At 38.9% G+C, this 22,789-nt stretch overlaps 1 protein-coding gene across 6 annotated transcripts in view; it reads right to left on the bottom strand.

Annotated features, from left to right (window-relative positions):
- The window catches only part of LOC146323139 (LIM and senescent cell antigen-like-containing domain protein 1), a 40,921-nt gene that overhangs the window by 3,313 nt on the left and 14,819 nt on the right, over positions 1-22,789 (bottom strand). For 3 of the 6 annotated variants that reach the window (XM_084725387.1, XM_084725388.1, XM_084725386.1), the window contains exons 2-9: positions 10,342-10,501; positions 7,821-7,887; positions 7,584-7,704; positions 5,145-5,294; positions 3,681-3,831; positions 1,803-1,895; positions 652-700; positions 214-289 (exon numbers count right to left, since the gene is read on the bottom strand). In XM_084725387.1, coding sequence (XP_084581513.1) covers positions 214-289; positions 652-700; positions 1,803-1,895; positions 3,681-3,831; positions 5,145-5,294; positions 7,584-7,704; positions 7,821-7,887; positions 10,342-10,501 — 867 coding nt within the window. Of the gene's footprint in view, positions 1-213; positions 290-651; positions 701-1,802; positions 1,896-3,024; positions 3,118-3,680; positions 3,832-5,144; positions 5,295-7,583; positions 7,705-7,820; positions 7,888-10,341; positions 10,502-17,167; positions 17,650-22,789 lie in introns of those variants that run through there. The other 3 variants (XM_084725384.1, XM_084725383.1, XM_084725385.1) reach the window with 3 other exon arrangements.

The following is a 22,789-nucleotide window of genomic DNA, read 5'->3' as shown; positions in this document are numbered from 1 at the left end:
AGTTAACAGCAGCAAATAGCCCCAGATGCAGGATAGTTGTGAAAGAGAAAGATGGCAAGCAAAGAGAAAGCTTGACCCATTCATATGTGAATTTCTGAATATAATAATTAAGACCAAACGAGTGTGCAATACAGGTTTCAACAAGTGTATTTATCCAACTCCACAGCGATGGTATTAATGCTAGTGTGTGTCTTAGACTCGTCTATTACTTACTTGAGGGTGAGCTTGGTGTTGCAGGTAGAGCAGGCAAAACAGTTGACGCACCAGGCCTTGTTGAGGGCAGAGACGACTGACAAAAATAGAAGAAGCAGTCACATGAGACACTCTTACACTCTTTCAGATGATCATCATATGACTAAAAGCCGAAAAGATTTGGTTTCTGAAATTCAAACCTCAAATGTTATTCAGATAAGGAAAAATTAATAATAATAAAGTGTAACTGCTTCATGATCAGAGTCAGATCTGCCTGAACACATCTGGAGGTACTCTGAGAGCCAGCTATTTGATAACTGACACAGTTTGGGAACCACTAAACTTCACAGTTAATCAGTTAATTGTGAAAATTAATGAAGATACACTGACTGTGACATAAAAGAAAAGTGGCATCTGACCACTCCATTAGGTATGTTCAAGCAAAAGAAGTTCTCTCACCATCTCCTTCGATAACACGATTGCAGTGGTAGCAAACATCTCCGAACAGCTGAGTGAGACGAGGGAAGAGAAACAGAGACATTTTATCAGTTATGAAATTATGCAACACTGACAAATCTTTATCATGGCTCATATACAGTAACATGCTGTGTTCAACAAACATGCAAACAATCACAGGCCACAGAGGCATTTTGTAAACTACAACACTAGGTGGAGTCATTACACTGACTTTCTGATCCTGCACAGTTAAGGTGGAGGATCTCAAGCCACAGGGATAATAAATCTTACTGCCAAACCTTTTTTTTTTCCTATTACTGAGTTTTCCCTCTGGTCTGTAGTGCTTTTTATCCATCTGGATTATTTTGGTGTGGGTTGCTGAGTTATGGGGGCGTATGAGGAGATATCACTTTGGAGATGTCTGCCTTCGTGTCAGAACAAGTTTTTCAGTTTGATTTTTTTGGCGCTTTAAGCACCACAAGCTGAATTCCATTTAGTCCAATTATAATGGAGAGAAGGCTGATATTTCATGTTTTCCAAAACTCAGAAACTATCCACGTGGATAAACAACACTACGGGCAAGGAAAAATGTGCATTTTTTTTTTTTTAATTTGGAGTGAACTTACTGTTTAAGAGAAGTGGTGCCCACTGAAACTAGTTCAAAAACTTTCAGTGTGTGTCATAACACTGATACCACTGTAGTGTATACAGCCTTGTGCTAATATATTCATATACGTGTCTAGAAATTTTCAGAAACAAAGAAAACTGTACCGGGAACAATTAGAATATCTCTCCCAGAGGGCCTCATGCATACTAGTACAATACGTGTATGTGGCTCATCCCAAAAAAAACATTCTTGGATTTTTGTAGGGCTGCACAATTAATCAAAATATCATAAACAGCTCTTTGTTGCCACCTGTTATGATCGAAATAGTGGATTCATGTACGATCTTATAGACTGACTGATGTGATTGGAAATTGGATTGCAAACGCTTTGCTGCAACTGTCAAATTTTATTTTTCCCACATGACCACACCCCCATCATCAACTCATCACTTATCACATATTTCAGAAGCCCTGGTCAAATGCACAGTCCTCAGTTTCAGTTTTTATTTGTGTCTAACATAAACATTCCCAATAGTGTCGAGTGTTACCTGGTTATAGTGTGTTTCACAGTAGGCCAGGCCCTTGCGTTCGTAGTGACGGTGTCCCAGGAAGGGTTTCTCACACTTAGCACACACAAAATGCTGCAAACAAACAAACAAACAAACCCACGGCCAAGCACACATGGTTAGCACGGCCTGTCAGTCAGTAACATTATCACATTCAGGCAGCAGTACAATCTGGCTCGGACGTTATCAGGTCAGACCACAGCCAGATCAGTTCAGTCCAGATGTCCTGTTACTGCATCCAAACAGAACACACAGAGTGGAGACGGTGGACAGGAGAGGAGCGTGTGCTAATCCTCCAAACAGACATGTGAGGAATTAATTGTAGGATGCGACAGGAATTAAAGGGGAAAGTCCACTACTGATAAACTGAATGAGGACCCCTCATGTGTCTGTATGAGGATGGATGAGTATGACAGAGCAGGGTTACACCAATATGAGCTTTTAAAGCCAAAATAAAGGTGATTTTGGTGAAGGATTTTGCTGGCCAGTTTTGTTTTCAGACAATATTTAATGTTGTTAAATTTCACAATTTTAATACCCTAAATAAAGATCAGAATTTCCTCATATTTTTATTGTTGTAGCTTGTAAAACCCACTGACAGAGAATTAGATATAGTTTTCAGAGACCATTATCAATGTAGAGTCACAGAAGTTCTAGGCATTTTTATTTATTTTCACATTTTTAAAAATCCTATTTATTTATTCATTGCATATAAATTACTCTTTTTTGTGCATATTAAAAAAGTATTTACTTATTTTTACGTTATTTATTTTTTATCTTTATTATTTATTATTTTTACATGTATAAATAAAAAATAAAAATAAAATAATTATGTATAATTACATAAAAAATAAAAAATATACACAAATGTTTTCAAACTATGTGCATAGAATAATATTTTTTTTAAATAAATGCAGATATGAATTAAAATACTTTTTTGTTTTATTAGCTGTCTTTATATTCCCTAATTTATTTATTCATCTTTATATTTCTATATTTAATTTTCTGCTCCTCTGACTCAATATATAAACTTATTTTGTCTTTTCGTTATTTTCCGTTACTGAAGAGAAGCTGCACAGCCAAAATGAGTAAAACATCATTTCAAAGTACAAAATTACTATTAGACATAGTAAAACTGAGAGACTTGGTGACAAGTGACACACGGGGCAGCAACCAACGTCATGCCGATCCTTAATCCCCTCACCATGTCAAAGTGTCTCTCACAATAGGCACGACCCCCTCGCTCAAAAAAGGGGTGGCCCTGAAACGGGCGCTCACACACTGTGCACACATGATGCTACATGTGGAGGAGGGAGGACAGAAAAATGACCATAAAATGTGAACGGACAGATGAAAAGATGAAGATTGGTGGTGGAACGACAGTTGAGAGAAAATTAAAAAAAGAGGCAGACAAATAACGGAGGAATGATGTAAACAACTCGCAGTTGGAGAACACTGGGCACGACTGTGGAGATGAAGCTGATAAGAGCATGAGTCACACATATGGCATATATTAAAGTGAGCTCAGTGGAATAGTATGAATAAAAAAGGACAGGGAGAACAAAACAAAAGCCATAAACACAAATGTAACTGAATTAAAAGCTGCTAACAGCTACTTCAAGAACTATTGTAAATACTGGGAACCTCAGAGACGTGTGTTCTGTTTCTGTATATATAAAAAGCAAAGTAAAACATAGACATTATATCATTTAAACAGTAAATACATCTGGAATCAATCTGACAAACAATACATTCGTCTTTTGAATGAGATTTTGAATCTAGTGTAGACGTTTAAGTCGTGTCTCCTAAGCTTCAGGTAACTGAGTTTGTTTTAAAAAGGTGTTAAGTGTAACATCACACCTCCACATGCCACTGCTTGCCCATGGCGTTCACCACGCGGCCCTCGATGGGTCTCCTGCAGGCCCCGCAGATCGGGACACCCATCTTGTCATGGCAGGGCAGACAGTAGAGCTCCCCCTTCAGCTCCCTGGCATCAGCTGTGAGCTCCTTACTGCAGAGACAGAGATGAATAAAACTAGATCAGCTCTGCTTTGACTCATGTAACTCATGAAATAGGCTGGTTATCCCTCATAAACTTTTGATACCAGTACACATAACTTGGTGTCAGTACCAGTTCCTGAACGCTACTTTTTCTAATACCGATTTTATAAAATCCATTTTAATACAGAGAAAATTACATTACACATTTCAATTACTCACTTTAAAAGACAAAGCTGTTTAAGGACTTGGGAGCAGCTGGACAAACTGTTTTTACTTTGAGCACAACAGTGCTATATCTAAATTTGGCATTTTTTGATACTCCATAGTACTGAAGCAATTTGATCAGTACCATAAAAGTAAAAGAGGCAGGAGGAGATTTGTCTACAGGTAATTTTATATTTTGTGGTTACGGTGGTGGAAACACTACAACTATTGTCTAACTTCCGGAAGTGAAACAGGATAGGCAGGCCCGACATGATGTTGGAAAGATCCTGATTTGAATGTCGAAAAGTGGCTGACTAACCATGTTGTTGGTAGATAGATAACTAATGAATCTTATCTTGTGCCGCTAAAAGTTTGAAGGTTGTGTCATGAGTGGATGTCATAATATTATTTGTTCGAACTGCTTCAAGCAGAAGAAAACACAATTTGGATTTTCATAAAGGACTGCAAACAAAATAATTTTTTTGTATTTTCTTGGCATATATTGTTAAATAGTTGCACAATATGCATGGGGTTTTTATCTAAAATGGTTAAAAAGGCATTTTTATTTAATCTTGACTTAAATATGAAATGTGATTTGACACTTCGACTGAGTAAGATCACAGCATGGGCATAACATACTTTGTTTGACTACATACAATTACAGTAACACAGTTTGTCCACCAGAGAGCGTTCTTTGGTCCATTACTTTGTGGCAGGTTGAAAGTGCTGCATGAGTATTTCTGCATAGACAGTGCACTTGCAACTTATTTCGTTGGATCTCTGTGAACTTTTCATGATAAGAAAAGATTTGATCAGTGAAGAAATATTTGTGTTACGATAATCATGGATGAACTGTGTCATCTCAGTGTGTTCATGCTACTTGATCCAAACATCAAAGTGTACATAAACTTGGCTGCATCATGTTTGCATCACAAACGAAGCATGAATCTGGCATGAAATTAAAAGACCTCTATCTGTACATCTGGGGCGTTTTCAGAACCTGACACGGCATGAACCCAGCATCTGGTCCTCACTGCCTCACTGCTCCGAGACTGACACAGCTGACCAGCTTTGTGTGTGTGTTTGTGTGTGTGTGTGTGTGTGTGTGTGCTTGTTTACCCGCAGTTGTTGCAGTTGAAGTGATCAGGGTGGTAGGGGTCGTTCTTAAACAGTAGAGGCTGCTCCTCAATAATGGCGTGACACTTCTGACAGATGTACTTGCCGAGGCCTCGAGCTTTCTCTCTGTTGTGACATGGACGACACAGGTGCCTGATGGGAGAGTGAGGAACAGAAAAATGAAAGAAAAAGAAATGCTTTATCAGATATCATGTTCCACTGTTTGTCCTGTGTAATACAGCTATACATGCAGAGAAAGTCACTGAGTGCATGAAGCAAACAGCACTAATAATTATCCTCCTCCAGAAACCTCACCCACAGCAAGTCTGGTCTAAGATTTAAGGGCCTATAGAGGCAGAATTCCTCAACAAAAGTTAAAGGAAGGGTTCACATTTTTCAAATCTGTTTTAACACAATACTTACACACCCACATTAAAATTGAAAGAGTTATTGATCACTATAATCATTCCTCCTGTCCATACCAGCCCTACAGAAACCAACATGAGGCAGCCTGTTCTGTATAACTCAGACTGCTCAAGCCTCGTGAACTTCAGCAGTAATTTTTACACAGAAAGAGGACTGTGCATTTTGTCCCCTGTTGTAATTTCTATCTTCAAATGCTCTTGTATAGTTTCTATTTTCATTCTATTCCCATTAGGTTATGTTTTCGTTGCTATTTGTTTGTCTGTTTGTCAGCAGCATTATGGAACAACTACTGGCCTGATTTTAATGAAACTTGGTGGAATTGCCCAGCATCGACCAAAGACCCATCACATTTTGGAGCAGATCTGAATCACACATTATTTCACTTTGGTTAACGTTGCAAGATAGAGCATTTGGCCTTGACAGAATAAATGCCATACATCTTAAAATCCAGTAGATGGTAGTAAAGTTCATAGCAACATAGTCAACTGTCACAATACAATGACTCCATATCACAACCCACATTCATAACTAACAATAATAGAGTTGCACAATACCAGAAGTCTTAGGCACACAAAATAGTTTTTTTTTCTATTAATCTATTAACAACCTGCACACGGTGCTGGTGCAGAAAAAGTCATTAGTATTGTATTATTTTTAAGCACACAGTATTGAAAAAGTATCATTACTTTTGAGAACCTTAATCAGTCTACTAGTCTATGTGTGCAGCTGCTCAAACTTCATACATTCATTGAGCAGCATTCAGGGACTGTTTTCATGGGATAACTGCTACAACTGTAACACTTCTGCATGGCTTTCTTCTCAAACTAAGGTCTGTGTCAATGGAAATGTAAATACACACATATCACACAACTAACTGTGCTTGGATTTACATCCAAATGTGAAGTGTCTGTAAGAAAATCCACCAGAGATATCAAAGGAAAAAACATCAAACTTCATGAGAACAAGTAATAACACTGACTGTGAAGTTTGTAATTGCAGATTTGCATATCATAAAAGAGTTCCCTTTATATACCTCTAATTCATTTCTTTCACTTTCACTGCTTATCTGTACTTCTTGCTGTCATTGTGCTGCTCTTATTTTCTAGCTCTGATTTGATCTCTTTACTTACATTGAAATCACATCAGGAAGGGTTTGCGTCACAAATGCTGTGACCGAAGATTATCTGAATGTACATATGGCCATGTGAGAATTGTTTAACAAAGGCAGTGTAAAAACAAAATATCCTTTAAAGAACTTGACCTCACTTGACCTGTCAAAAAAAACTGACCAGTTTGCCCACTTTGTCTGATCTTTAAACAACTTCTAGTACAGCGAAAGAGGATCATCTCACCTCAGCTGAAACTTTTCATCCTGATGTTTGAAGCAGGACAATTAATTAGTAATCAATTAATGGGAAGTCAAGGAGGATAAGGTCTTGATGATGTCTGACAAGGGCGTGTATAAGTTGTTGAAACTTAATCATGCCTCATAGTTGGGGCTGGGCATCAGTACTCTATATCTCTAATATATCAACTGAAACAAAATCTGCCTTCGATCCTTTTTGTACCCTGATCTAGAAAAAAGGACTATTTGTATGATTTGGCTCGCAGCCAATCACCACAAGCATTCTTTGATTTAATTCAAGGTGCGATTGGCCCACTACAAGCAGCTACAACCCGTACAGTCTGCAGTGTAGTGAAGCTGAGTGTGGTGTTTTCGACTGAGTTGGCAATTCAGTGTGCAGAGATGCCACAAAAATGTTATGAAAGTACGATTACACTACGGGCCTGTGGCATCCAATAAAAATAAATGCATAAAATGCGGAAAGATTGTTTCAGGAATGCTTCAGTTCACATGATGGGTATCAAATAATGTAGAAAAAAAAAAAGAAATCAAATGAAAAACTGGATTGGTATCAGTATCACTTTAAAGGTACTGGTATACCCAGCCCTACTCGTAGACATAAATTGAATGATGATGGTGGGATGATGGCGACTGGTTGTAGAGGAACTGACCTTCCAGCGTTCTTAACAAATCCAACATCAGCGAGCACAGCCTGGCAGATATCACAGCAGAAACAGTCTGGATGCCAACTGTTGTTCATGGCCTTGATCACACGGCCGATGATGAACTCACCTGAGAGAGGAACAGAGAGCTTGTTGTGTTTATGAACGGTTACACAGATATTTATTGTTTAAAGGGCATAAACTGGGATAGTATTAATGATCTATTACTGCAGTTCCTGTACTCACCACACTGGTGGCAGCAGGGAGCGAACAGCATCTGGAAGTCATGTTCACAGTATTTCCTGCCTTCAAACTGCCAACAAAACAATTTGAACACAATTAATTAAAGCACACAGCTGTACACACACACTATAATAGCAATAACACTGTTAATATAATCCTAAAAAAACATCTTCCACAACCTTTATATACTCAAATATATTCTGATATTCTTAATATCCAAAATGGCAGCAGTTTTATTATTTTGTGAATGCAAGTGGAGGCTGAAGCTCTTATATCTGAGGGATCAAATTAGTACAGAAAACAGGTGAGGAACGGTACAGAAAGAATAGCCATATTGCGATTATTTGACTGAAATTGTGATTGCAATATATGATGCAATTAGTATATTAGTATTTACTGAGCTCTCCAAACAAACACGGGAACTCTTCTGGTGTGCAGATTTTTTTCCTTCTCTGTTGTCTGTAGATATTTTGTGATCCAGCACCCGACCTACTGGGCTCAGGTCTTTTTCACATTGTTTTTCTTTCATGTGGAGAAGAAGATTTTTAGGCCAGGTCATCTATGCAGCACTGCAGACCCCAAAAATATATAATGTTTTCTCACACATCTATTCAGTTGTGATTTGGTTGTGGCTCTGTGATTTGGATATTGTATTTGGCCATATTGCAGATCTATTGTGAGTGTGATTAATTGTGCAGCCCTAGTTGACAGTTTAATGATGGGAGCTGTAAAATATCACCCAGCAACACTCACTAAGAAAGCACAAGAACATTCTTAATGAGCCCCTTAGGCTGTGCTGAAACACAAATTTGCCTGACACTGTAAAATTGTGACTCTTGAGTTGTTCTCCTTGAAAGTTGTGTCTTGAAATACAGCAGTGACTCAGCAGTAGCAGGTTTGAATCAAACCAAAAATATAAAATAAAAAAACTTTCACGATGTATGACCTGCATGCCATAAGCAAGGAATGGTTTGATCTTTCTTTATTTTATCTTTCTATCTGAATGTGTCACACAAAAGGCAGAGGTGGGGTTAAATATCTATATCACATGTCCCAGGTCACAAGTCTCCACGTGATACTACAGTACAGTGTGCTGTAGTCTGTGCAAGCATGGCTATATAGTGTAGTGTATAAACACTGAGGTATTCCAAACAGTCATCAGTGCACAATGGCTTCACATTTTCTGCACAAAATAAGATTTCCAACAACAATGAAATTTGCGGTGTAACACCAGCAAGTGAATAGGAAAATACAATAAGCATCAATGAGAAAACAATAGTAATAGGTGACAAAGCAATATATATGTGAGGATTATACAAAGGAACAATATAGACAAGGGGAGATATAAAAAATAGGAACAATTTTGACAGTTAACTGAATATCTTTGTGAAACAAAACATTTGAGGACATTGGATCGAATTGAGGAGTCAAACTGAATGAAAAAAGCATTAAAAGCAACGTGTTTATTAAAACAACAAGCTACTTCTAGTCTACGATTACCAAGGTGTTTTGTTTTTTTCCTGTACTTGTGTACATAATGTTGCAATTGTGAAAACTAATAAAGCAGAACTAAGAAAGTGGAGAAATAATAAAAAGATGCATTGTTTTACACATTTAAATTCCTATATGTACAGGTCAGACATAGGAAATGTAAATGTCCGGCCCCTTGGCATTTTAATTTGTTCACAACTGGCTCTTTGAGGTTCTAACCTGTTGTAAAACACTTTCTGTATTTTCACAGGAAAAAGGTCGCCTAATATTCAGCTGACCGTTGTTTATTTATGGTAACAGGTAGAATTATTAACAGGGAATCAAAGGTTAATGTAATGCTCTTTGTAGTGATGGCAGCATTAGAGGCACCCCCTGTTTGACAAATTGATTAAGCAGGGCAGCGTCAGCCTCTCTGGGGTCTGCTGGAGAGAATTCTGGCCTTGTGTGAAGGCTGGTAAAGCAAACAGCTTACTGGAAGTGGGCTACTAATAATTCAGTGCTGCATTAAGGTTGTGCTCACCCCTCTTTGTTTACCTCAACAGGACCATGTGTTTAGATTCTTTGTCTAAGGAATGTGTGCTAACAACAGCCTTGCACGAAACAGTTATCTAACTGCTTGTAAAGAGAAAAGCCAGTTCATTGACCCGTGATGGCCGTTTGAAATGTATTTTAAGTTATACATCATCACATTATCTTTTCAGAGCAACTTCTATGTTCAGGCAATAGATCCAGACGTGTCTCTGAACCTGTTGACCTGTTCACACATGCTTTAATGTTAACTGCTTATTTAAGTTAACTGCAGAGCCTGCAGCACATAGTGCCAACAGAAGCTGCAGGCTGCTGGTGTTATTAAGATCATGTCTGGATCAATCTGCACAATTTTTCATTAAATCACACTCTCTATAAAAGTCTAAACCATTTGCAACACCCATATTTATTATAATCCATTGCCCTCTAGGTGTGTTTAGACCTGTCAGTTACTGCATCATGTACCTTTTATTGGAAACGCTGAAAAGACAATGGTGTGTATTACCTCATAGAAGAGTCCCTCTGGGAACTGCTGGAAACACTGGGCGCACACAAAGCACTGCTCATGGTAAAGTTCCCCGTTACTGTTCACTATCTTCTCAGCCGGGGCAAAGCCGCTCTTGCAGCGCTCGCACATGGCATTGGCCAGAGCATTGGCCATGTTGCTGAGAAGAAAAAAAAATAAAATATCATAATCAGTCTCAGTGTACACTCAGATAGTCAAAACACTCACATGATAAGTAGAAGCAGGGAATGGAGTATTTACAGAACAAAATGAGTCATACTGCAACAAATACAACAGAGCACATTATGACATTTCCTGTAAGAGAGTTTACCTGTAAAACGCTATTTGACTCCTGATTTATTATAGTATATTCACTGTGTTTGTACAGTAAATTTACCAGCCACGTCAGTGTGTGGCTTTCATTGTTTTCACCTTGTGAGTCCATGGGTGTGATCACGGCAAAATGTGGTCCCAGAGAGTTGTCTGATCCATCATAATCGCCAAGTCGTTTTATTGATGCTGGCATGTTTTTTTTGAAAGTTGCACATTGCAAAACAATGCTGTCAAACTCATTCGTCTACTTCCAAAACACTCAATAACATCTATTCTAAGGAAAATTACATCACTGGTACAGGTGATGTAATGCAAAAAACACTCCCCAGTCTAAAATACAGGCCTCATTTCCCATCACTGGGTAGTTTGTTAAGTGTGGCATTTTGTGTTACAAAATGCAACTGTTACTTGTTGTTAGCATTACTGTTTGTTCGGAACATGTTAAATTTCTTGAAGCCAGTTGTATTTTGCAAGTATGTGAGTGCTTGTGGTTTACTTTGAGTGTCTTTAAAGGGCTGATATGTCCTTCCTGACTCTCATTCCAGGCTGTTGCAAAATGTTTTTTATTTAATGCTCCACAACAATCTGCCAAAATTATCTTGCAACACCCTTGGGGGACCCGAGGTTGAGAATGACAGGCCTAAAAATGCTAATATTATATCATCATACATGATTTTATTATGATTTCTTAATAAGGTATTCTGCAATATTGTAGTTCTCTAATCTACTACTGTTCTATATCTCGGGTACTGTATAAATCTTAATAAAGAACACAGTGTATGTCTTTTTAGTTTCTTCATACATTGTTAATTTGTCTCTGTAGTCATATTTCTTTAGGAATATCAACCAGAGACAAGAAACAGAGACAGACCGGTGATGGAAACTATCAGGGTCGTGTCAGGACACACCTAACACTAATGTTTTAACATCTATCATATGTTTCTCCTGCCATGAAAGCAGCTGGAAGATGTACTCAGTACACGGAGAAAGGAGAGCAGAGTGGGGAAAATGTGATGTAAGGGAGGTTATCAGCCCATGCAAAAACACACACACACACACACACACACACACACACACACACACACACACACACACACACACACACACACACACACACACACACAGTCCCATAATATCTTGGTTCTCGGTATATTTTGGCTCTGCTTATCAGGGTGTGGGGATCAGTGAGGTGTGGAACCTGCAAGCTGAAGTTTATTCATCTGCACTGTTTCAGCAGTGTATCTGAAGCACAAATCTAATGAGACGTAGAGTTAGCATGACATATGAAGCCATTCCTGCCCTTTTATTAAAACAATCAGAATTGTTTTACTGCTTTTCTGCAAAACAGGACTGCAATACATCAACAGGGCAGGGCCCCGGGCTAAGTATTTTTTCCACTGGAGGTACTGCTGCCAGAACCTGCAGCACAAATGTGGTCACACCCAGAAACGTGCCACCAGGTTCATAATATTTATTTATGCCATTTTTTCTGCTTATGGTCACATTTGTCAGTCACAGAACATAGATGTTTAAAAAATCTTTAAACTTATGTATATAACAAGTTAGTGCCACTTATTATTAATAATTATTAACATGTATATCCTTCAGTTATACAACAGCAACCATTCTTACAACTGATAATCTCACCACTCACTGGTTTGTTTTTGATTTTCAAACTAAAACACATCTGATCTGAAAACATACAGACGTCTCACACACAATCCTTCAGACTCAATAAAATCTACTCCGAGAGATGTGCCATTCAATTGCCGAAACAGTACGTCAGTTTATATTTGCAACACTTAGGTTTTATAGTTGTTCACAAGGTTTGGGAATGTGAGAGAAGCCACGCTATCATTAAACACAGCTCACAGTTCGCTGATTGGTTCAATATGACCAGATTGAAGTAATTCTACAATGCATGTTGTTTTGTTTTTTTGCAAAATATTGAGAACACGATTAAATTAAATACTACTGAACATGCCAAAAGAGAAATAAATATAATAAATCAGAAAAAAGTGATTCATTATCCATGTTTTTTTTTAAACTATAATTGGGCACAAGAGTATGACTTCTATTCTTATTTAGGGATCGGTGTAATGGATGAAAGGGCAAAATCTGTACCAGTGGACGTTTCTCTATCATCTCATGATATTTATCATCATCATGGCCAATCCTACTTCTGTTACACATGACTGTTTGGGCTGAACCTTGGACTAAATCCACGGTGATCCTAATAAGGATGACTTGAATAAAATGGGGACAAACTGTTCTGAACCAAGTTCAATCTGCAAATATACAAAACTGCAACATACTAATTAATACATGGGAGATGCAGATGCGCACCACAATGTTTAACACCTGAAACTAACTGGACGTGTTGCTGACAGAGGAAAGGAAGAGAGAATGGCGGGACCGTCCTGGCTTCTCCGCTTTGTTTGAAAGGTCAGAATACCAAAGTGTATCCAGGCAACACACAGACACACACACACAAGACCATGTAGGATTTTTATGGAGTGATGCCATCTGTCCATATTAACTTAGTTAGATCAACTTCGGAATAAACAAGAATTCCAAAAACTCCCAGACGCACTGCTCATCCCTTCTCATTTTTGGGGGATTTACTTTAAGCTGCTCATCATCGTAACAATGAACATCTTAGTTCTACCTTAGAATCAGCACTAAGCAAATGTTTTTTAATGCTCTGACTACTGTCACGAGGTGTAGGGATACACAAAGCTTCCGTCTGGGTCCACTCCTCACAAGCTTATCAGATACATATTGTTCTATAAACCCTGTCTGCCCTGGTATCACACACACTGACAGCCCTGCCCTGTCCAAAGGATTTGTGGGAGGAAGTGATACATCCCTTAGGCATTTCCACCCTCCTATCTGCCTCTGGCACCCTGCAAGAGTGAAAGACATCTCACTCAGTGTAGGAATAAACTGTTCGAAAAATAGGTTTTCCTCATTGAACTCGATGCAGTGAGCAAATTCTCACAATTCTAACTGCTGTAACACCCACTCTTAAAGAGGATACAGACAGAAAACTGGAACTGATGCCTGGTGGTTTCATGCCTCAGACAACCAGTCAAGTTGCAATTTACATCCATGTCTGTCCACATTTATTTAAGTTATGTAGTGAAGACTTTGAATGAATTTAATAAAAAGGTATTAAGTGTACTTTTTAATCTTATATTGATGTGCATGACTCCAGAGAATAATTTCGAGTGAAAAACATGATGTCTTTACTTGAGACTATTTTTACAGAAAATTACAGAGGACTGATAGAGCTTTAAGTTCTTTTTTGCAAAAAATTATGATGTCACAGTGAAGTTGACCTTTGACCTTTTTATCCTATTTGGCATTTGTCTGAAATTTTGGCATAGAATACCTGAATTATGGCCAAAAACGTGATTTGTGAGGTAACAATGGCCTTGAACTTTTACCACCAAAATCTAATCAGTTCATCTTTGAGTCTAAGCGGACATGTGACATTCCATCAAGGTGTTCATTACACAAAACACAAAAAAAAAAACCACAAAACACAAAAAGCGAAAACATAATGTCTCAATAAATATAATTTAAATATAATAAATTAAACTAAATATGTCTTTTAGATTCAGCATGAATTATTGAAAAAAACAGGCATTGTAACCGAACAGGCACAAGGTAGGTTGGGAGCAGGTTTGTTTAAAATACAAAAAAAAAATCCACATGTAACCCCACCATGCTGGGCTGTGACTATAAATGGAGGCTGGTTGTCAGCAAAGGGAAAGGACGCAGACTATCACTTCTGTTATGAATACCTTCTGTTGCCTCCACCCTCCCTCTCCTCTGGTCTCCCCTTGTCTTCAGCTTCCTTTCTTTTGCATCTCCTCTACTTCTTTCTCCTCAGTTCTTGGCGGTCTGTCCACATCTGCAGACTGTGACCGTCTCTTGCGACAATATTAGGGGGCCTGACATCCAGATATTACTGACATCTGTTTGAATATTCAAAGCTCAGTCAATGTCTTTTTTATAAGAATTGTTCATTTTGTGATAAAAGCACCAAACTGGGCAGATGTGCTGATAGATATCACAAAGTCACTAAAGTCACACACTTTCAAATACCACACATACGGGCTTCAAAGCAGCAGTGCACCCCCAAAAACAACTAGAATTACTGCCTTGTGGTTGTCTGCCTCTGTCAACCAGTCAAGTTGTTTACACTGATGTCTGTCCAGACTCACATAATATATGCAGTGAGGAATTTGAAGGATTTTAATAAAAGATATTGAGTGTACATTTTTTTTTACCAAGATGGAAGTTATTCTTATATTGATATGTATGATTCCAGTAAATAATTTCCAAAGATGCTGTCTATGAATATTATGATGTCACAGTGAAGTTGACCTTCGACTCTCTGGATATAAAATTTCATCACCTCATCCTTTTATCCTATTATATATGTGTGTGAAATTCTTTTCATAATTACCCTTTGAAATCTTGAGTTATGGCCAAAAACAAGCTGTCTGAGGCCACAGTTACCTTTGAACTCCAAATTCTAATCAGTACATCCTTAACTGCAAGTGGATGTTTGTGCTAAATTTGAAGAAACTCCTTCAAGGTGTTCTTGATATCTTGCTCACAGGTATGGGACGGAGATGAGGTCACACTGACTTTGACCTTTGACCATCAACATCTAATCCGTTCATCCTTGAGTCCAAGTAGATGTTTGTGCCAAATCTGAAGACACTCTGTCAAGGTGGACGGGTGGACAGACACTAAAATGTATAAATCAAAATAGGCCTAAAATATTTTTCCTTTTATCTGTAGCGCTGTTCATACATCTGGATAGTTTTTAAGTGATTTGGTGAGTTTTGGAGATATCTGTCATAGAGATGTCTGTCTTCTCTCCAGTATAATGGAACTACATGGCACATGACTTGTGGAACTACCTTTTTTCTGTGGCAGAAAGAAAATAGTTCCTGCATGAAACTACTCACAACAAGGTCTGTGGATTATCTCGAGTAACTGGGTCATGCTTTCTAGAAAGTGACATTTTTGTTGAGTTTTAAAATGTATTTTTTGGCACTTTGAGCACCACAAGCCAAAAACCATCTACTGCCATTATATTTGGTCAGGTACGCCAAAACTCTGCAACTCACGTCAACACAATCTGGATGGATACATAACACTACAGGTAGTGTTAGAAATAAATGTTTGATGTTGGGGTAAACTGTCCCTTTGATGTCTCCATGCCTGACAGTCACCTGAAAGTGGCTGCTGCTTCCTTGTCCTACCTGAGCTCTAACATCATAACCTAAATTTAGTTATTCTTTTTTAGAAAGAAGAAGAAAGAACGCCAGGCTTCAAAATGTCCCTTCACAAACCTGTGGGTGACCCTACGTTCATGTTTCCCTCCAGCCTACGATGAGGACAGATCAGTGAGAAATGCAGCATGTATATTTAGCCTTCCTGTCCTTCATGCTCACATATTTGGAATGCCAGTTGACATATTCTACTTTGCATAACAACTCCCCCCTTGGCACAAAAATAGCCCTTCTTGTGTGCCCCCTCCAGTAGCGCTCGGAGCTATCCCTGCACAAACATGGCACCTAAGGCAGCTTAAGCAAATCAAACTGGCCGGTAAAGCCGCCTACTGGAATATCAGAATTCCTCACATTCTGTAACACTACAGTAAGCATACAGACTAATGCCATGTCAGTGTAGGAGCAGAGCAAAATCCTTGACACACACATCCACTGCCTCACACCATTTTTTTGCACTGTTATCAGTATAACTGACAGTTACAGTTTCCAAACTGTATTATTCTTATCTGTGATGGTAATTCAGTGGAAAATCATTAATTACAACCAAGCCACTGAATCAAACCGTAAATTCTCCCCAGACTTGAGAAAGCTTGGGCCAGTTGCAGGAACGCTGCAGGAGCGCAAGGCATGCGCAACATCATAAATCGACAATAACAGGAGACAAGATCAGTTGTAAGATCAGCTGTTTATAACTGTCAGTTGTCTGTCAATGTGAAGTTGAGTCCATTATCCTGAAAACAAAAGCCCACTACTCTGAAAATATACAATCTGGAGTTTGTGTTAAGGGGTTGCCTGCCTCACTGCCTACCTGACTCAGTTAACATATAACTCAATTTAACATTTATTAACAAGTCTAAAAGATTATTGATGGTTTGTTAAGACTCATAAACAGGCACTTAATCATTCAGTAAACATTCTGTATATATTTGAATTCTAATTAACATGAAACAGGCACACTAAAACAGTTATTCTGGTACTGTACAGACATTTCAAAGGAGGACATGGGTATTTCCACTTAACACCTTTCTTATTCTCTGATGGCATATCATAATCATTTTATCTAAACATATTACAGATTTCTACTTTAAGGACCAAATTCCAATAATCAGATGTTATCTTCTCTTTTAAATGTTAGTGTTGTCATCTGGGCAACACCTGTCTTTCAACTGTGTACTTACAAGCGAGCATAAAAATCACAAAACTCCTTATAGACTTTGACATCGCTTTTTCGTCTCTGGGACTTGGACACCGGGACTTCAGCCTCTCCCCCGTCACCGCCCTGAAGCCTCTGGTGGTAACCATTCATCTCCCCGTGAGTAACATGGTCCGGGGCTTCACCGTCCTCAGGTATTGATGGTGGCAGGGCACGGCCATTAATCTCCATATTCATTTACAACAGTATGAATTAACTACAAAAGTCCATCTAACTAACACCCACTATCAAAAATCAAAACACTCCGATAGAAATCCCTCTGTGTTTTGGTTCAATGTAAGGTTCCAGTAATGGGAATGGCAATCCAGTAAGCGCTGGGAGCTGTAATCCACATAGTAAGACGGAGACCGAAACACTGCTCAGACTGCACTGGGAGTACTCTGCCTCTCTCTCTCTCACACACACACACACACACACACACTCCCTCTTTCCCTCACTCCCACATCAACTGTTTCTCCTTTTCCTCTCTCTCACACACACACACTCCTCTCCCCTCCTGTCATACTCGCTGTCTATTCTTGGGCAGGTTGCTGAAATTAAAGAGCCCACCCTGACGCCTGTCCCAACAGAGGTCACTGTGTCATCTCACACACACACACACACACACACACACACACACACACACACACACACACACACACACACACACACACACACACACACACATCTAAGCTGTAAAAATGTCTTGCATCCCTAATATCCACAGTTAATGGCTAATTTCTACCCATGCTATCAATCTGTGTGTGTGTGTGTGTGTGTGTGTGTGTGTGTGTGTGTGTGTGTGTGTGTGTGTGTGTGTGTGTGTGTGTGTGTGTGTTAAACAGCTGGAGCTCTCAGCTTTCTGGGAGATATAACAACATGGCTCAAACTCAGTATTGCGCAAAATAGGAATGTCACACAGGCAAGCAGAGAAGCTCAAGTATTTAAAATACCAAATGACAGAAGCAGAACATATAAAAAATTACTGTTTATTTCTGTCTTTGTACAACTATAAACACACTGGAGCAACAAATCCAGCAGCAGTATGTTTAGACACACATAGAGGGGCTGAAATAGGAGGAAGATACTGTCTCATCAGTGTCAACATCCTGATATGAGGGATGCAGATTGATGCTTCACTAATTGGGATCTGAATCTGAACTGATTTAATGATGAATCTTCGGTTGGTCTTTGCACACGTTCTAGTTCACCATTTCCAAACACATTCCAAGGCTGGGTTGCACCAACAAAGAATAATTTGATCAAAGATTAGGTAAACTAGAGTTTAACAAAAGAAAAATGAATAAATCATAATTCAAAATTGAGCAAAGCTTTGTTAAAAAATTTAAAAACAATCTGTTTAGTAATGTAAGCCAAAATTGAATAGAATTTAATCAATAGGGAGATGATGCTTACCCAAATTAGAATAAACAAAAATACATTTGAGTGCTGTCGGGACCTTGTAAGGGGGGGGGGGGGGGCAATTAACTTTTGGCTGCAGGTCTTAACAAAATGTTGTATAGTTTGCTAGCTAGCAAAAAAGTTATTTAAAACATTGCATTGTTTGCTAGCTAGCTAAAAAGTTAACATAATGTTGCACTGTTTGCTTGCTAGCTAGAAGGTTAACAAATCGCTGAATTCTTTGCTAATTGGCTGAAAATTAAAAAACAGAACAAAACTTTATATTCTTTGCTAGCAAACTAGAAAGTTAGTGAGCCTAGGCGGCTCAGCAGAGAAGTTCCAATTTCTCCTCTTTTGAGAAAAACCTTTGGGACAGACTCATCATAAAACTCATCTGGGTTGAGTCTGCCCCTTAACCTTCTTGGCAGAACATAACTAGTTCTCTCAAACCATCTCAAAAAAGCTAAAACTCCTTAAGTCTAAGTTAAGGTTCACATTTTAAATTGGAGTTTTAACTTTTGGCACAACAGGAATACATTTAGGGGCGGCACGGTGGTGCAGTGGTTAGCGCTGCCGCCTCACAGCAAGAAGGTCCTGAGTTCGATCCCCCAGCTCCCTGGCTGGAGCAGGGCCTTTCTGTGTGGAGTTTGCATGTTCTCCCCGTGTCTGCGTGGGTTCTCTCCGGCTTCCTCCCACAGTCCAAAGACATGCATGTTAGGTTAATTGGTGACTCTAAATTGCCCGTAGGTATGAATGTGAGTGTGAGTTGTTGTCTGTCTATGTGTCAGCCCTGCGATGAACTGGCGACTTGTCCAGGGTGTACCCTGCCTCTCGCCCAATGTCAGCTGGGATAGGCTCCAGCAGCCCCGCGACCCTTACGGACTAAGCGGTTACAGAAAATGAATGAATGAATGAATGAACACATTTAATCTTGATTTGGAGTAAAAACTAATTTTAAGTTTTAATCTTTCTAAATTTTAACATAGTTTAATTTTTTGTGCAACATAATCTAACTTTAGATTGATATGATGATTTAATTGGCTTTAAAAATGAATACCTGTTGGTGCAATTGAGCCTAAGACTGGTACACCATGTCATGTGATTGTTTATGGACGTTTATTTGTGGCAGTAAAGGTACCTGACAGGATTAAAACTTGTTGCCTGATGGAAACACAGTATGTGTCCTCTCGTCCTCAAGTGAACCAACAGTGCAGCTTGAATATCAGTCTTTAAAACATCTTCCTGATGTTAGAACTACAACTATGAAACATGTTAATCGTCCTGAGAAATCCCATATTGGTCTAAGCCTAGGCATTCCTTTAAACCCACAAATCTGTGTCCCCTCTGGGTAAATGATAGCTCTTTATGTCATTAAACTCAACTGGCATCTCAAATTAATGACCACTTCCCAAACCATCAAAACAACATAAAGCCAGATCCGCAAATACACTCCAGTGAGACAAACATGTTCGACGCTCCATTAGAGAACAGCTGCTGTGTTCATCCTGCAAAACTAAGGAACATACAAGGAACACATACGCAAGTCTATAAAAAGTGAAATGTTCTGGACTTGTGTGTGTGTGTGTGTGTGTGTGTGTGTGTGTGTGTGTCCAGCTGAAACATGTCTCTGAGTCCTTCAGTATAACAGTCTTCTACATTACTCCATCATTCTACAAATAGACACCTAGTGGAGCCTCAACTCCAAACTAGGTGCTGGCAGCTGCTGTTCAGTGTCTGTGTATGTGTGTGTGAGAGGGTTTGTATACACAGCAGGAGCCAACTCTACCTCCTGTGGAAGGGGCTGCCAAACATTCATTCACATTTTTTTAATCCGAATCCAGCTTTTTTAAATTTGGGGGTTTGATTTGATTTGTTTCTAAAATGCATCATCTTTTCTACATGCATTCGCTTTTTTTGTTTGTTTCAAGATAAGCAGTTGTTTATTGTACTGCAGTGTATTCAGTGCAGTGTGAAACTGTTTTTGGCTTCAACTCATCATCACTTTAACCATATCTAAACTATCCAGTCTCTATCAAGGGCCTATTTGGGGTTTGAATGACATAATGAGCCAAACATTTCACCATGCACCATCTATCTAAAGCTTTCCAAAACAGAACAATGACTGCAGAAAAGTCACCTGTCTTTAGCTGGGAATCTCATCCACTGGGAGCCAGTGTTGAGTGACAGGGGTACAATGGACAAAGGGTGGGTGCACAACAGGAAACACACGCAATCTTTCCCTCCTGATTGCCATGTTGCAGGGTGTTCCACCCTAAAATGAGAGCTCAAAAACTAGTCAGCCCTCGATTCAGGATAACTGAATCTTCACATCGAACGTTATCAAGCATTTTAATATACAAATTGAGACAAATTTAGGGTCAAGTTGAGGCTAAAATGGTACAGCAACATACCATTTCAACAGTATTCAATAGGGATAGAACAAAAAGTCCAGCACACCCTTCTCTCTCTCTCGCTGATGCACACATACAAACAAATAACAGACACTGTCATAAATTAAACTTGCATAACACGGAAAGTTTCTTCCAATAAAATAGCCAAGAAGACAAAACATGCTCTTACATCTGTTTAAACAGTGGACTATGATGACAGTAAGTAGTTTCCAGTTTGCAGTATTGTTATGCCAGTGACTCACGCTCACAGGCCTCAAAAAGGAATTTTATGACAACAGTGCCAACCATCCACCATGCTTCAAAGGGAAGGGAACATAGCTTTGAATAATAAATCATAATAATAATAATATTAATAATATAAAAAAATAATATAACTGAACATTTAAGTGACTCTCCACCAGTTAAATCCAGGTTCAAGCTTGTTTTTCAGAGAGGACTTGATTTTTTTGTCTTGGTCTTCACTTGGTACCATTTAGAGTAGTGACTTCACCCTGTCATTACTCAAACATGACTGTGTTCAGTCAGATGAAGGGTCCCGAATGCCCCCGAGGGGTTACAGGACCTTCTCGGTTTTCAGGGGTGTAAGAAAACTTTTTAAACAAACATATACAATAGGTCTATATTTCAGCATTTCATTTTATTTTTGTTAAGAAAACTAAATTAAATTGAAATTGGTGTTCTTAGAGTTTAGATTTATTATTTGAGATATAAACTTAAAAGAAACCTCACAGTATAAGGGCTCGGTGAAGACCTGAACGTGAGGTAAATTCACAGAACGTTCACTCTCTGCTAAACAGCCACATCCTGCGTTAGAAAAGTACGGAGTTAAACCAGCCAAAGAGCTGATAGAACAATCAGCAAGTCTCAGGGGGAAGTAAACACTCAATTAAAAAAAACAAAAAAACAAAAAGACTATTAAGTGATGCAGACAGAGAATTGTACAAAAAGTTCCTAAAATATCAGGAAAAGGGATCTCTGATACAAATAATCTGCTCAGAATGCATCCAAATTGTTGTTTTTTCACAGTTAGCCTATTGTTTTCACTATTTGGAGTAACTGTACAATTTATCAGTTGTTCTAATATCCATTACTCGATGATGGAAAAGGGGTCCCTTAAGGAAAAATGCTGAGAACTACTGATCTATAAAGGCAGGAGGGGGGCCCTTTCTCTTGTGTGCTGAATATTGTAGACATTGTGACTCTTGACTAGGAAAGCCAAAAAAAAAAACAACCTACAAGCTAGTTTTTCTGTTGTTAGCATTGTGAAAATAGGCTTGTGATGGTACATTGTCCTCTGCTCAATATTATTTGAACAATCAGATGATGTCAGAATCAGATAATTTAGGAAAAGGCATTTTTCGATGACTGAGAGAGAGAGAGAGAGAGAGAGAGAGAGAGAGAGAGAGAGAGAGAGAGCCGCAGAGAGAGAGGGAGAGAGAGGGAATGTGAGAGAATGTGAGCGTGGATATGAATGTCAACCTGAGCTTAAAAATGGCCACAGCAACTGTCAGCAGTCGACAAAGTGTCTCTGGTGGGCTCCCTCTGCAGGAGAGGATTTTGAGACTTCCTCATGAGGTCACTGAAGGTCACTGGAGAGGTCACAGGTCAGGTCACCCAGCCCAGAGCCAAAGCCTTTAGAAACCGAGGTAGGAAATATACGGTTCCACTGAAATGACCTCTGGAGCTATTATGGAGGTAGAGCCATTAATGTTCTAACAGAGGGGGGTTTGTGCATATAATCTACTGCAATGAGTCTCAACAGTCCATGTGGGCTTGGCTCCCACTTTCAGAAATAT

This window comes from Lutjanus erythropterus, chromosome 8 (assembly GCF_056507025.1).
Source record: "Lutjanus erythropterus isolate fLutEry1 chromosome 8, fLutEry1.hap2, whole genome shotgun sequence".
In the NCBI taxonomy this organism is placed as follows: domain Eukaryota; kingdom Metazoa; phylum Chordata; class Actinopteri; order Lutjaniformes; family Lutjanidae; genus Lutjanus; species Lutjanus erythropterus.
Note: the sequence above shows the minus strand (reverse complement) of the source record. Positions and strands in the feature narration are given on the sequence as shown.